Source organism: Salvelinus alpinus, chromosome 3 (genome assembly GCF_045679555.1).
Source record: "Salvelinus alpinus chromosome 3, SLU_Salpinus.1, whole genome shotgun sequence".
Lineage (NCBI taxonomy): Eukaryota > Metazoa > Chordata > Actinopteri > Salmoniformes > Salmonidae > Salvelinus > Salvelinus alpinus.
The window spans coordinates 46,915,625-46,931,597 of NC_092088.1; the positions used below are offsets into that span (position 1 = coordinate 46,915,625).

The 15,973-nt window shown below is 41.9% G+C and overlaps 1 protein-coding gene across 3 annotated transcripts; it reads right to left on the reverse strand.

The window, feature by feature from the left end:
• Positions 1-614: 614 nt before the first annotated feature.
• Positions 615-14,650, reverse strand: LOC139570831 (F-box only protein 28-like). 3 transcript variants are annotated; one of them, XM_071393044.1, is made up of 6 exons: positions 14,272-14,446; positions 13,342-13,388; positions 10,371-10,480; positions 3,855-3,993; positions 3,268-3,463; positions 615-3,098 (listed from the first exon to the last, which is right to left on the reverse strand). In XM_071393044.1, exons 3-6 carry the CDS (start codon positions 10,466-10,468, stop codon positions 2,599-2,601), a joined length of 933 nt encoding a protein of 310 aa, XP_071249145.1. In that variant the 5' UTR covers positions 10,469-10,480; positions 13,342-13,388; positions 14,272-14,446; the 3' UTR covers positions 615-2,598. The 3 variants fall into 3 exon arrangements, with proteins under 3 accessions (XP_071249145.1, XP_071249143.1, XP_071249144.1); XM_071393042.1 differs by lacking the exon at positions 13,342-13,388 and having other exon boundaries at positions 14,272-14,650; XM_071393043.1 differs by lacking the exons at positions 13,342-13,388; positions 14,272-14,446 and adding an exon at positions 13,127-13,276.
• Positions 14,651-15,973: the final 1,323 nt, after the last annotated feature.

Sequence of the window (15,973 nt, forward strand, 5' to 3'; positions counted from 1 at the left end):
ACCATGTCCTCTTGAAACAATCCACTGATCAGCTACGGTAAAAAGGTTAAACATTGGCATTCTAATACAGACAAAGTATGTATTATGAAAGCTAATCTGTTAAACAATAAATACATAATCAGCCAAGGCATTTCAAGTTTTGTGAAATTGTTCCTCAATCATACCCACAGCAGGACAGACATCTCCTTTCATGCAGTCTTTTGTATTGATGAAACTGTTCTGAAGTTCAGCTGAGTCACTGTTGGGAGGGAGGGTACAGTAATGACTGACTTGAGTTCCACCTGTTGCAGTGGGCTTGTATGTGGGGTTCTAACTCATTTTCAGAGCATGGCATATATGGTGCAGGACTACCCAGGTAAGAGTTTAGTACCTGTAGATAATATCTGATCAGACGTGGAATGGAAACAAGCCAGACCAATACATCAAGTAAAAGGCCTGATACGAGATCTCATACTACAGCTACCTTTTATGAAAAGGTTTTGGATAGGAGGAGCCATACTGGAGGAATAGGTCACACATGTTCCGCATATGGATCAGGCTTGGTCATGTATTGTCAAATTTTACAGTAAAAAAAAAAAAAAAGTTATGCAAAACTATTCAAACACACACCGATATCTCAATATGTTAACATCTTTTAATGCGTCATTTGTACTTGTAACGGTAAAGTGCGCAACCCATACAGTTTGGCCAATTTACACTCTTATACATACATTATAATCCACAATCTACACTTAAAGTACATGAAGTTTACAGTACACTCATTTCTAAACTGCAGTCTCAAATTAAGCCACTAGATAACATTGTTTCCTGCCCTGCCCAGTCTGTTTAGAATACACGCTTGAGTCCACTCAGTTGTGAACTGCGTTTCCCAGTATGCCACACAGAGATTTCATGCCACAAGTAGTTGAGGTCATTTTTACATTTCCAGCCGCATTATGGGCTCAAGCTGAAAAGAGAACTGTGTGCTGAGATCTTGAAATGGGAAGGGTGCTGTTGTGCAAGAGTGTTTATAGCAAATCAGGGAGAATCCTAAGACTTAAAAACCTTGTCACTTTTAGTAGAACGCCTTCCACAATGTATCTTCAGTAGGTCTTACATTGGTAGACAGACTACTGTAGTTGCACGACAGTCATTTGGCAAATCTGAATATTTCTTGAACAGATGAACTTTGTGTTACATGGGACTAAACTTTGTGTACAAAGACAGCGTAACAATAAGATCAGTAGGTCTAGATGACAACTGACTAAATACACTGGAGTGGAGACATTTTCTAAATGGCAAATTTATCTTTGACCTCAGAATTACCAGTCTGGTCAATCAATACAGAGGGTCATTTCTACCTCGTCGATAAAGCTTGATTAATCTTCCCCAAAAACAGCAGATACTTGACTGCATATAAATCCCATTTTACACAGACTAGTATTTGATCAATGACAAGCATTGGCAAAACGTATAGATAACGGTGGAGCAGAAATACTCTAGCCCTGAAGGAAGATTTCATGGTGTCCGAGAACTATTTTCAGAAATGATTGATCTCTGAAAACTATAAGTCTTTAGTGGGATCCTATAGCTGTCCTTCCATTGCTGAATGTAAAGACTCCCTTAATTTCCCCAGGCACCATGGCTTTAGACGCGCCCTTGGCTACATGATAAATAGCCACATTAGCCTGCCTGTCTTCAACGCAACATGGAGTGCCAGACTGCATCTTCATGTGGAACACAGAAATGCATTTAAAATCAATTGTGTCATTTCACTAATGCTAGCTGAACACTGTTCCATTACAACAGGAACCCTCAAACTGTCCTTTTCATGAAGATGTGTGATCTCCCAAGACCTGGCTAAAATAAACACATTTCTATTTTTTGGAAATAAGAGACTAACTTCCTTTAATTTTATTGCGCCACATTTGGGATATAATCCTCTCGATGCAGGAATCAAATACTTTAAATTTAGCCCTTCTCAGAAAATGAAGAATATTGCGCAAGGATATTTTTCAAGCAATCCCACCTGGCCAACAGACAGAACAATAAGAAAATGACATCTTAAAACTAAGTGGTATTTGCATCAATAAGAACAAAATTGTCTCAGAGGCAGAATTTAAACATCCTTTATCCTGAGTGGTCTCGTCTAGCCAATATTTCAAATGCATTTTTAACCAACCAAAGTCAACCTCTTCAGTAGTTAAGCGATGCATATTAGAAAGCTCTCATTACTTCTTGCCTCACTGCAAAGACTCTCTACCAACTAGGAGCCAACAACCTAATGTGGATTGACTTTTGTTGATGGACAAGAAAGAGTGAACACCAAAATTGGTGTTTGACTTTTCAAACTAACCCTAACCTTGTCAACTAGTGTGCAAATTCTTAGTGGCTTTAAGAGTCAGTGGTTAAACTGTGGAGACTACTGGCACTCTTGCCAAAATATGCTGGCCAAATCAGCATGACAAAGGGAACTCAACGCAAGGGAAACAGAGCAACTCCGGACTCCTTTACCATGACCCCCCCCTCTCCTAAAGACATTCCAAACAATGAAAATTAAAATAAATGTCACAGGACATGGTGGGATGTGCAATCAGGCAAAACAAAAAACATTGTGTCCTATTTCTTGCTGCGCAGGCGTTTGGACTGGCGCGGGAGGTCTGAGCTCTTCCTGGTGCGTTTCAAGGGCGGGCTACCCATCATCTCCACCGCTGCGGCCATGGCACTGGATGCCGTGGCGACGGCAGCAGAAGACGTCGTGGCGACGGCAGAAGAGCCCGTCAAGGAAGAAGCTGCTGTGGTGGAGGCGGCTACGGCCGGCCTGGAACCTCCCCCCACCGCACTGTCCATCAGTTCCCTGAGCTTGTGCTCCAGCTCAGCCAGCCGGGCGTTCTGCTCCCCGATAACCTGAGTCTGCTCCAGCAGCTTCTGCTCCTGGTCCTGCAGCTGCTTTTGCTGCTCCAGCTGCTTGACGCGCACCTCCTGATTCTCCCGCCGCAGCACCGTCATAGACGCCCCGTTCACCTTTACCTGCTGCTGCACCTTGGTCATCTCAGAGCGTGACGGTGTGTTCTTGGCCAGCAGGGACATGGTGGTCAGGGAGGTGGAGGGGCCAGCCACTGGGGTAGGCAGAGAGAATAGGGAGGGTGATGATCTTAGGTTCAATCTTAAATGGGTAGCGAAGTTGAACAATAAATATCGTCATGTTAAATTGTATTCATATTAAGTAACATGGGCATCTGTAGAATCTTTATTGGCCATAGAAAGATCAGTGTAGTTGTCCATTACCTGGGGCAGATCCGATGAGGCGACCTGACAGGTCAGCCCCGGGAAGCCTCTTTTTCAGGATGGGGACGATCTTCTCATCAAAGTACTCCATGGCCATGGAAGAGATGTCCCGCAGCTCTTGCAGCACCTCATGAGCCCGCTGGGGCGCACGTGTAGAGTTCACATAGCGCAGCACACGGTAGATCTCATCAATCACCTCAGGGAAAGACACAGTCACATGCCGGGAACCTTAAGCTTAGAATAAATTGTACGCCTGGGCATAGAATGTTAAGAATCTGATCCTGGTGTGTGTGTGTAATGTTGTTGAGGCCAAGACTATCCAAGTTAATGGAAGTAGCTAGCATGTTCATTTTGGGATGGAACTGGTCTTCCACTTTAAAAAAAATTATGCTTTGATCATTTAATCAAATAATTTTTCTAAACTATAGTCAATCTAAGAACAGGAGTGCCATCTTGTGGCCAAACGGGAGAAGCTCTAAAGTTGGTCGATGTAAAAGAACACCATTAAAAAAAAGAAATTAGGATCTAATGTACAGATGTGGCAGGTCGTTAGTGGGTGGTAGGTTAAAGAGGATGAATCTAGGCACCTTGCCAGGGATGAAGCAGCAAAGACCGGAGTCCACATATTTCATGAAGGTCATGTTGAGTAGCGAGAGGCGCGTTTCTACAGCAGCCAGGATGTCAGCGTGACGGGCCAGTGAGTGGTTCCTCCGCTCCGACTCCCGCCTGCCACAAGACAAAGCACAAAATATATTTTATCCCCAATTTCGTGGTTTTCAATTCCAATTACAGTCTTGTCTCATCGCTGCAACTCCCGTACGGACTCAGGAAAGGCGCAGGTCGAGAGACGTGCGCCCTCTGAAACACAAACCAATCAAGCCGCGCTGCTTCTTGACACAATGCCCACTTAACCTGGAAGCCAGCTAGAGGAAGCGCCATATACCTGGCAACCGTGTCAGCATGCCCAGAGCCTGGATTCGAACCCAGAAGCTCGTGGCACAGCTAGCACTGCAGTACGTTAGACCACTGCGCCACTCGGGAGGCCTAAGCACACCAAATATATACATTGGACAAGATGACAGAACTTTATGATACAAGTAACATTATCACGATTGAATGCAAACTTGAGGGATCATCAAAAAGTGAAGTTGCTGAATGGTTTGGAATAAAAGTATAGCCATAGAAAAAAATTGCCTCGATGCATGAGGTAAATCACTTTTGTAATGCACTGGTGGTGCTGCTGACACTGGGGTGAGTAGGCTATCATTTTAGGCTAGTCATGCACAAGTTTATGGTCAAATTATTCATTTAATCTAATTATCCACAATGCATCTTTCTTATTGTAACAAGGAAAACATGGACCTCCTTCCATGAACGATTCGATCTAGAATTGCAACGCTCCAATACGTTTTAGTTTAAAGTGATTCATTTTGAGTAGGGGCACAAATTGATATATATATTTAAAAAAGTGTCAATAAAGATGATTTTCCATTTAATTTAATTAATATCTGCTGCTGAGGGGGGATCTCAGAAGCTGGGCCTCTGAGCTGGATCTGTCTGAGAGGACTTTATGCCAAGTAGCCCTCTGCTAGTGTGCACGCGCGTCTGTCAATGTTGTGTGTGGGCACTTGAGCCATTGGGCAGACTGAGCTCCACCCGACTATCAGATTAGGGGTGTGGGAAATTTGATTTATCTTTTTTGAAAGTCAGAAATCACTCACACCCATTGATTAACTTAATTTGTTGAGCTAGCACCATGTCAATATTTATATTTAGAAAGCATGGAATTTAGCCCATTAGGCAGGATTAGGAGTTCACCTACGGCGGCAGATTAACGAGGGCGGCATTGTCAAAGCTTAACTGACCAAGACACACCAACATCAAAACCTCACATAATTATGCCCAAAAACAGTAACAAGCTCTTGGCTTGCATTAGCAAATGGCTTAGAGATAATAATAAGCTATCTCTGCACTTAGGGAAAACTGAAGCAATTATTTTTGGATCCAGACCTAGATAATTGTGTAGGTCGTCTGAAATCAGAGTGGAGTTGGGGGGTGAGGCGCTGACTACTAAAACCTCTGTTAGCTACTTGGGATGTATCCTAGATGGAAGCTTGGGAGGTGTGAGCATGGCCAATAAGGTGCTAGGGAAGGTTAATGCCAGGACTAAGTTTTTGGCTAGAAAGTCCAAGCTGCTTGATAAGGACTCCATGAAAGTGCTAGCTACTGCCCTCATTTAATGTCATTTTGACTATGCTAGTATTTCCTGGTTTGGGGGCTTATCTAAACTTATGAATGGGAAGCTCCAGATAGCCCAGAATAAGCTGATCATGGTAGTATTGAAGGTGAGTCCACGTACTCACATAGGCAGGAGCTGCTTTCAGCAACTAAACTGGCTGCCTGTTGAGGCTAGGGTGTTCCAGATTTGACTAGGTTTGGTTTACAGGAGTATTTATGGTCCTGCGCCCAGATATCTAAATGATTACTTTCCTTGTGTTAGGGATGCACACAATCACAGCACCAGATCAGGTGATGCTGATGTGTGCTTACACAGGTTCAGGAGTAATTCTGGGAAAGGTACTTTCTTGTATACTGGAGCCTCAGAATGGAATGAGTTGCCTCTGCCCATAAAAACAACATCCTCTCTGGGCAGCTTTAAAAATAAAGTAAAAATATGTTTGATGTCTTCTATGCCCATATGAATAACCCCTATGATGTAACTGGAATGATGAGATAGTTGTTCTTCTGTTTTTGTTTTATTATTTCACTGCCATACTGTGTTCGATCTTGTCTCAAGAGGACCACAATGGAAATAAGTCTTTATTGTGTGTTATCCTCAATGATTTTATACATGTGCATGTATGGCTTTTTCAAGGTGTGCTTGTTTTAAAAAAATTGGTCAAATTAATAAACTAAACCTTAACCTGTGGAATATGGTATTTTTAGGCGAGCGCTGATGCCGAACCTGTGATATGCATTTCCCGCTCTGTAAACACATTGCAAATAGTCTCAGGATAACCCCTGATAAAGTTAAGTAGCTGATATTCAGAGCTCAAATAGGCAAATTGATTAGTCACAGGAATCAGGACTAATAAAGCCAATGAAACTGCCTGTTTTACAAACAGTAGGGCTGCCACATTGATGGGCATTTCTAAAATTCCATTGCAGCAGACACTGTAGGCCACACCCCAGTAAGCATGGACCGATGCCAACATTTTTTGGACGTATTGTTTTTGGTCCCATTGTATTTTTGTGCAGTCGGGACCAGCGTTAAACCAAATCACCATCATTAAACCAAGTCTGTTTGGTCCAGTCCAGCCTTGATTTGGCCCCAACTTTGATGTCCATGTTAAATGCAGATTTGGTGCGGTCTGATCAGCCTTGATTTGTAGGCACCTTTTTTAAAATTGAGTTTTTATTGATGTAGTGCTGTCCTTGAGCTATTGTCTATTAAATGTTCTGTATTATGTAATGTTGGTCGGCACAAGAAAAGCTCTCCATAATATTCCAAACCATTCGCTTTCGAGACTGGGGTAAAATCCAAAGCTGCATTATATTAAATTGGCCATTTTGATACCCTAAGCAAGGCAAATAAATTGATGCCCTCCTATAACCCACAAATCTAGAGTAGACCCAGTAATCAAAAATTTTGAAAAGTTGTCTAAAATCCCTATGTCCCCAGACATTGAAGTTATATTCAACTTTCATTCAGAACCTAAGTCTCTTATAGACGTCTATTTTTGGACCAAATCAAGGCCGGTCCAGTCAAAATCATGGACGTCTGATTGGTTCAGATTTATTCCAGACCAAAAATCTACATCCGTAGACATTGAAATTTGGTATTTTATTAGGATCCCATTAGATGTTGCAAAAGCAGCAGCTACTCTTCCTGGTGTCCACAAAACATGACATAATACAGAGCATTAACAGCTCAAAAGACAGAACTACAAAAAATGTAGCATGTAGCCTACAAATCAAGGCCGGTCCGACCGCACCAAATCTGAACCTAACATGGACATCAAAGTTGGGGCCAAATTAAGGCTGGTCCTGAATGGTCCAAACAGACATCTAATTGGTTCAAGGCCGATCCGGACCAGCCTCTCGAAAGCGAATGGTTTAGACCGTTTGGAATTTTACAGAGAGCGAGCTTCTCTCGTGCCGACCAATGAATGCGAAACATTGGCCGTTACCAATTTATTTTTTGTGAACTCCGCCTTTATTGCTCCTGTATGAGCAAACAAAAACACTAAACGCGCACACTACATACCTTTTCTGCGATTTATTTGATTCATTCTTCTTTCACTTGATCTATTCAGCTCTCCAGAGATCAACCAAGTGCTATTCACCATTTCATTTTTAAACCTCCATTCTAGCATATTTCCATCTACATGCTTTTATTTAGGTTTCTATGCAAACTACAGTCCCAGTCAAAAGTTGACACCTACTTATTCAAAGGTTTTTCTTTATTTTTACTATTTTCTACATTGTAGAATAGTTAAGAATGAAATAACAAATGGAATCATGTAGTAACCAAGTGTTAAAATATATTTTAGATTCCTCAAAGTAGCCACCCTTTGCACACTTGGCATTCTCTCAACCAGCTTCACCTGGAATGCTTTTCCAACAGTGTTGAAGGAGTTCCCACATATGCTGAGCACTTGTTGGTGCTTTTCCTTTACTCTGCGCTCCAACTCATCCCAAACCATCTCAATTGAGTTGAGGTGGGGTGATTGTGGAGGCCAGGTCATCTGATGCAGCACTCCATCACTCCTTCTTGGTCAAATATCCCTTACACAGCCTGGAGGTGTGTTGAGTCATTGTTTGTTGAAAAACAAATGATAGTTCCACTAAGCGCAAACATGCGGAGATCATCTGTTCACCAACTCTGTCTCAAAGACACGACAAAAATCTCAAATTTTGACCAAAAGGACAGATTTCCACCGGTCTAATGTCCATTGCTCGTGTTTCTTGGCCCAAGCAAGTCGTCTTCTTATTGGTGTCCTTTAGTAGGAGTTTTTTGCAGCAATTCGACCATGAAGGCCTGATTCATGCAGTCTCCTCTGAACAGTTGATGTTGAGATGGGTCTGTTACTTGAACTCTGTGAAGCATTTATTTGGGCTGCAATTTCAGAGGCAGTCAAGCCAAATGAACTTACCCTCTGCAGCAGAGGTAACTCTGGGTCTTCCTTTCCTGTGGCGGTCCTCACGAGCCGGTTTGATCATAGAGCTTGATGGTTTTAGCAACTGCACTTGAAGAAACTTTGAAAGTTCTTGAAATGTTCCGGATTGACTGACCTTCATGTCTTAAAGTAATGATGGTCTGTCATTTCTCTTTGCTTATTTGAGCTGTTCTTGCCATAATATGGACTTGGTATTTTACCAAATAGGGCTATTTTCTGTATACCACCCCTACCTTGTCACAACACAACTGATTGGCTCAAACGCATTGAGGAAAGAAATTCCACAAATTAGCTTTTAACAAGGCACACCTGTTAATTGAAATGCATTCCAGGTGACTTCCTCATGAAGCTGGTTGTGAGAATGCCAAGAGTGTGCAAAGCTGTGATCAAGGCAAAAGGTGTCTACTTTGAAGAAACTAAATTAAAATATATTTTGATTTGTTTAACACATGATTCCAAGTGTCATTTCATAGTTGTCTTCACTATTATTCTACAATGTAGAAAACAGTAAAATTAATTAAAAACCCTCAAATGAGTAGGTGTCCAAACTTGACTGGCACTGTATATTCCCTCATATACAGTGCCAGTCAAGTTTGGACACCTACTCATTTGAGGGTTTTTCATTTTTAAGCCTGCAGCTAGTTACTTGAAAATGAGACAAAACATGATTCAACAATTGAATTCACTAAGAGAAAACACAAATGGACATTTAAAATAGCTGGCTAAGGGGCCTCCCGGGTGGCGCAGTGGTCTAAGGCACTGCATCGCTGTGCCTTAGACCACTTAAATCACTTAGCTGTGCCAAATTCTGGATTCTGGGTTCGAGCCCAGGCTCTGTCGCAGCCGGCCGCGACCGGGAGGTCCATGGGGCGACACACAATTGGCCCAGGGTCGTCCAGGTTAGGGAGGGTTTGGCCGGCAGGGATATCCTTGTCTCATCGCGAACTAGCGACTCCTGTTGCGGGCCAGGCGCAGTGCACGCCGACCAGGTCACCAGGTATTTCCTCCGACACATTGGTGCGGCTTGCTTCCGGGTTGGATGTGCATTGTGTCAAGAAGCAGTGCGGTTTGGTTGGGTCTTCCGGGTTGGATGTGCATTGTGTCAAGAAGCAGTGCGGTTTGGTTGGGTCTTCCGGGTTGGATGTGCATTGTGTCAAGAAGCAGTGCGGCTTGGTTGGGTTGTGTTTCGGAGGATGCATGGCTCTCGACCTTCGCCTCTCCCGAGTCCGTACGGGAGTTGCAGCGATGAGACAAGACTAACTAGTCAATCACCACCTTCCGGAGACACCTGAAACCCCACCTCTTTAAGGAATACCTAGGATAGGATAAAGTAATCCTTCTACCCCCCCCCCCCCCTTAAAAGAGTTAGATGCACTATTGTAAAGTGGTTGTTCCACTGGATATCATAAGGTGAATGCACCAATTTGTAAGTCGCTCTGGATAAGAGCGTCTGCTAAATGACTTAAATGTAAATGTAACTACTACCAATTGGATACCACAAAATTGGGGAGAGTGTTGGGGAGAAATTGGGGAGGAAAAAAGGGTTAAAAAAATAAATAAATAGGTGGCTAGTCTAATATCGGCTAGCTTTTTTTAATTAGCAAAATGAGTAAAGCAAGCTCAGTTTAGTTGAGCTTAGTTGATTTATAAAATATGGTGTTTATAGCTTAGTTGATTTATAAAATATGGTGTTTATATGGAAAAATACACATTTTAAGATGTTTACCAATCAATTGGTCGAAAGAACAAGACTGCCCTAGTTCCTACAGAGCTCAAGCACTTCTGATTTAATTTCCTGAATTGCAATAGACCAACTTTTACTCATTGATTTGCTACTGGACATAGGCCAAGCAAAAACATGTATATTCAAATAGCATACACATCAAATACTATAGAATTCCCTCCAGTGGTGTTGAGACTGACCTTGGAAGCTGGGCTTTAACCTGCCTCTGGCACAGGCTGTGGTAACGCTCCACCTTGAGGAAGCCTTGGTTCAGCATGCGCTGATTGATCATGTCCATGCGCTTGCATACCTGGGAAAAGAACAGAGTCGGGAAGGTATGGTTGAGGAGCATGTCTTTTACCGTTCCTCCAACATCTCCATGACCTTGCATGACACATACAGCCTGTGATACTCAAACTAAAGTGACAGTTTGCACTGCAGGGTGCACCAGTGGGGTGATGGTACGGCCACAAAGTTCCTAAACCCAGAAACAACGTCGCAAGACTTCCGGGAATGCTTGCGAAACAGACCCAGGTGTGAGAAATCTGGCCGTGTTCGAGAGCATCAAAACCGTGATGAATCATGAGTAAATTGTGACTGACTTACAAATAACGAGTCGTTATTTATGACGCAAGGTGATTTGTAGATCAGTCAGCAGTCACCTGCACTGTCGGGTGCAATGTTGAACAAGCCCAATGAGTAGTTCATTCTAAATCGAAAAAGTCAATCTAGATTCCAGCCAATGTTATTACTCTAACCTGGTGAAAGTGACATACTGACACGTTAAAAACTGTCGAAAGAGTGCACAGCCTGCACAGGTGCAGTTCGGCGCAAGACGACCATTAGAAACATGTCATCAGGTCTACACATGAGCCTAGCTAGCCAATGTCGCCATGACATCGACTACAAGTGTGATCGGGGATTTCTATTTGAGAAGCAGTTTCTGCCCGTCATACTGTACTGTCTTCAGTATACTCATACTAAGAATTCATTCCCCTTGACCACGCCCACAAATTGGGGAAAAGAAAAAAGAGCTAACTTCGTTATGGATTTTTTGTTATACAGAAATAACAAAACATGCCGAAAAGCTGCTGTGTTGTTCAATGTACATGTAACCAGGTCAAAAATGCTGCAATACACCCATGTAGGGAAATCGAGCATGTGAGAAGAGCCATATGGCTTCAGGCTATTCAGCATGGGAGAGTGGGAAATGTGCGGACCCGGTGTCTAAGTAGGCTGCACGTAGGCGTAGCCATGCGTGTGGAAATAAATACAAACATCACAGGTAAGACTTAACTTGTTTAGTATAGTCCGTTTGTAACACCACTCTACGTGTAGCTGAATAATCTATTTATTTGCGTTGGCCTTTGCTAGCCCACCTGGTCTCAGACTACACGTAACATAGTAAATGTAAATCCGGGACACTCAAATGAGTTTAATGTTACATTTGATATGGTTGGAAATGTATCATATACACACATCAAATGTAACATTAAACACACATACATGACAGGTTACTTAAGGCAAAAAAACAAAAGTAGGGCGGATGGGTGAGCATATAAACATCTAGCAACCAAAAGGTTGCATGTTTGAATCTCACCACAGACAACTTTAGCATGTCAACTAACCCTGTCCCTAACCCAACTAGCGTTAGCCACCACAAATTCCAATTTAACACTTTGTACGAAATGGATGATTGACATCCATAAATGAATACATAGCATACACTAATTGGAGTGTCCCGTATTTACAATCACATCTACCTGAGTCCAGTTGGGCTAGCTTAATGTTGAGTAGCTAGCACTCACATGGCTGCTCGCAGTCATGAAAAGGGGCATAAGGGAAGCCCTTATGCAATGTTTTAAAGTACTCTTAAGACATGTACTTTTCTTTAATGTAGTTTTGTAATGACTGAACCAAGCAGACAAGAAAAATTGCATTTGAACCTAGGTAACCACAGGTTGTGTTCCCACAGATGTGCGGGGCAGTGACCTATCTAAAGGCTAGGAAAACGAGTGTGCTTGCATACTCTTAAGAAATCTGACATTAATTTTGACGGTTTTGCCAAGGAGATGATAGTCACGCAATTTTACATCTAACAATGATAAAATGTGCATGAAAATGTTGTCATCTTTTGTTAAATGAAAGACCATTGAAGAATCCCTAAAGTAGACTGAACTTTGGCTGGCCTGAAAGTGGAACTGGCAGCTTTTTAACTACTTTGCAGATATGAAAGCGATATAAAACTCCCAGTTGATGCTACGAAACCAAATTTATAAACAGGTTCTATTTGACTCAACATTCCAAGACGTACACTAAGGCATTTTTGGTAGAATAGTTGGATGCAGTTCAATGCATGATTAATATAATTCCCCCAATTCATTTCTTGGTAGTCCCAAAAATATTGCTATTAGGTTGTAAATCACAGCTGGCCTGGTACATTGTTTGCTGCCTCCATTCAGGATGCACTGTTTCAGTTTCAATGACTCAATATCGCAGACAAAAACAGACAAATGTAACTAAGGCTGGGAATGTCACTACAATCAAACTAGCAAGGGCAATGATCACAAGTCAGTCATAACATGGCTAATAGGCTAGCTACCCATTTATGTAGCAAGCTTAAAACACAGAGACTAACGTTAGCTAGCTGCTAGGAGGATGTCATTGAGTGACCCCCCCCCCATATCTCATTTTCGGTGGCTATACACAGTTAAAGACGCTGGGGTCATTTGGTTTGCTAGCAAGAACTTGAAAGATTTATCCAGTTAGCATCTCTTGTGTTGGCAAATTTACTCTGGCTGTCTATGCCAATTTTAGAGCATTCCTCTGTGTGCCAGAGTGCAGAATAACTGATGAATTTACACAACACCTGCTGAATATGACCGGGGTCAGTAAGCTTCTTGCTCTGGCTAGCATTAGTTGTTGATCTTGTGCATAATTGAGGGAGAGAGCCTACCTTTTCATGGTTTGAGCAATAGGACTGCAAAGTTACCAAATGTAAGAACTCGTGGTATTGACATCTGCAGAAATCCATTCAGGTGTATTTGTGGCTTTTGGTGAATTCGTTCTATAGACCTAAAGTCATGCTGTTACAACTGCCTGTAAACACAGACCAGTTCAAAGTGAATGATGGCAAGCCTGTGGCAATTTCTTGTTTGCATAAAGACCTACTGTAGCTCTGATTGGCTATGGTGCACCGGTCTGCGTAGACTCCAGTCCTGGAGGAGACAGATGTTTGTATTTACTGCAGTGTCTATTAAATTGTCCAAACACATGGCCGCTTTCACACTATTATTACGATAACATTTTCACAAATGCCTTAGTAGACAATTCGCAAACATTGTACAAATTACCATATCTAAGTGAACATGTGTCAGGTATGTGTCATTACTGGGGGTGTATATGAACAGATTTGAATAAGATTTCATGTTGCTATAATGCTGTCAGTTCCACTTTAAAGCCGACTGGGACTCTACAATGGCCAGATCGAAAAGGGTTGAGGTAGAGCTGAAATAGCCTACTACTCCTCCCCAACACACACAAACATCTAGATGTCAATTGGCCTATTGCACCACTGTAAATTAAAGGGAAGTCTTACTGTACTTGGTGGAAAGCAGAAATAAAACCCAACTTTGAATGTTTAGCAAGCCAATTCAGTGTAGACATTTAGAATTACAGATTTTTTGCTAAATCTTGACAAACATACTAAGTAACTAGATAACGCATTTACTTTAGGTAGAAAAGTAGAGATTTAAACAAAACAGCCATTTGTTTGTTTGAATTTGACATGTTTGTCATGAGTTCCAGCCAGGACAGGGCCCTAGCTGGCTAAAGCAACTGGAAATGCAATTGAAATAAAAGCCGATGCAAATAAACTAAACTAGCTTAACTAGTTGTCTATATGTTGGTACCCTTAGCTATTATTATTATTAAAAGTGGGAAAGACATCCACATTTAACATATAAACAGTGACTTATCGAAAGTTAAACACACTAGTACTACTACTACTAGCTTTCGTTAAATAGCTAACGTTGGCAGGAGCTAGATTAGCCAGACGCTGCATTGGTATTTGCTTCATGGTTTGTTTTTGTTTTCTCTCACCAAGCGTAGGAGACTGATTTCGTCGTAAGACAGGAAATTGAGAATAGTCTCAATCGCTACAATGGGAAGTCCTAAGAGCGGGTTGTTCTGGTGTGGTTGATCCGGTGGTGGTGTAGACAATCTCGGTAACGCCGAGTCGCAATCCAGGGCTCCAAAACCTCCCTCGACTCTTTCTACCACGGCAGCCATCTTCAATTGCTAGATAGGGGGAAATGACGTTTCATAGGGAACATTCTCTGAACAACGCTCGAAAACGTCTCGCAAGACTGTACACAACTATTTCAATTCACTTGAGTAAACAAAGTAGCAAGATTTTGCATTAACCCACTCGTCCCTACAAACAGCTGTGTCCAGCCCTGGGCTATAGTGTCACAATTATAATGTACCTACCCTTCGTTCAATCTGATTTACACTTTAGTCATCTCATTGGCTACAACTGATATTGTTCAAGAAGCAATAATCAAGCTGCGTTACCCAATCTTTTTTCTGTATCTAGGTTGTGAAAATCTGCAAAAGTAATGAAAGCCTGCTGACAACAAAAGCTCATATGGACTAGCGCATGTCATATCTACACTGCAAAAAATACAGTTGTTTTACTATTGCTCCTTAATTATTTGTTATATTTCTATATTTTTTCTTCTTAAAACTGCATTGTTGGTTAAGGGCTTGTAAGTAAGCATTTCACTGTAAGGTCTACTACACCTGTTGTATTCTTCGCATGTGACAAATAACATTTGATTTGATAAACGCAACATTTAAAGTGTTGGTCCCATGTTTCATGAGCTGAAATAAAACATCCCAGAAATGTTCCATATGCACAAAAAGCTTGTTTCTCTAAAATGTTGTGCACACATTTGTTTACATCCCTGTTAGTGAGCATTTCTCTTTTGCCAAGATAATCCATCCACCTGACAGACAGGTGTGGTATATAAAGAATCTGATTAAACGGCTTGATCATTACACACAAAAAAAGCCACTCAAATGTGCAGTTTTGACACACAACACAATGATACAGATGTTTTGAGGGAGTGCGCATTTGGCATGCAGGAATGTCCACCAGAGCTGTTGCTAGAAAATGTAATGTTAATTTCTCTACCATAAGCCTCCTCCAACATCGTTTTAGAGAATTTGGCAGTAGGTCCAACCGGCCGCACAACCACATTGTGTGCGGTTTGCTGATGTCAACGTTGTGAACAGTGTCCCATTGTGGCGGTGGGGTTATACTATGGGCAAGCATAATCTACGGACGAGCACAATTGCATTTTATCGATGGCAATTTGAATGCACAAAAATACCGTGACCCATTGAGGCCCATTTTGTTTAAGGTACCTGTGACCCACAGATGCAAATCTGTATTCCCAGTCATGTGAAATCCATAGATAAGGCCTACGGAATTTATTTAAATTGACAGATTTCCTCATATGAACTGTAACTCAGTGAATTCCATGAAATTGTTGCACGTTGCGTTTATATTTTTGTTCAGTATAGGTTCAAGATATTGTACCTTTAAATAACAAACTCACTGTGGAATAGCACTGGAGGGGGGAACGTATAGGCAGGTAGCCTAGCACTTAAGAGCGCAGGGCCAGTAACCGAAAGTTCGCTGGTTCAACTTCCCAAGCCGACTAGGTAAAAAAATAAAAATCTGTCAATGTTCCCTTGGGCAAGGCACTTAACCCCAATTGGTCCTGTAATTGATCTA

What these genes read in the sequence shown, in the direction of transcription:
- LOC139570831 (XM_071393042.1), bottom strand. Translation starts at nt 14,460, where the DNA reads ATGGCTGCCGTGGTAGAAAGAGTCGAGGGAGGTTTTGGAGCCCTGGAT. An exon ending in GCTGCTTCATCCCTGGCAAG is followed by an intron (nt 3,464 to 3,854) that starts GTGCCTAGATTC and finishes TCTTTCCCTGAG; the next exon opens with GTGATTGATGAGATCTACCG. An exon ending in CCTCATCGGATCTGCCCCAG is followed by an intron (nt 3,099 to 3,267) that starts GTAATGGACAAC and finishes TGCCTACCCCAG; the next exon opens with TGGCTGGCCCCTCCACCTCC.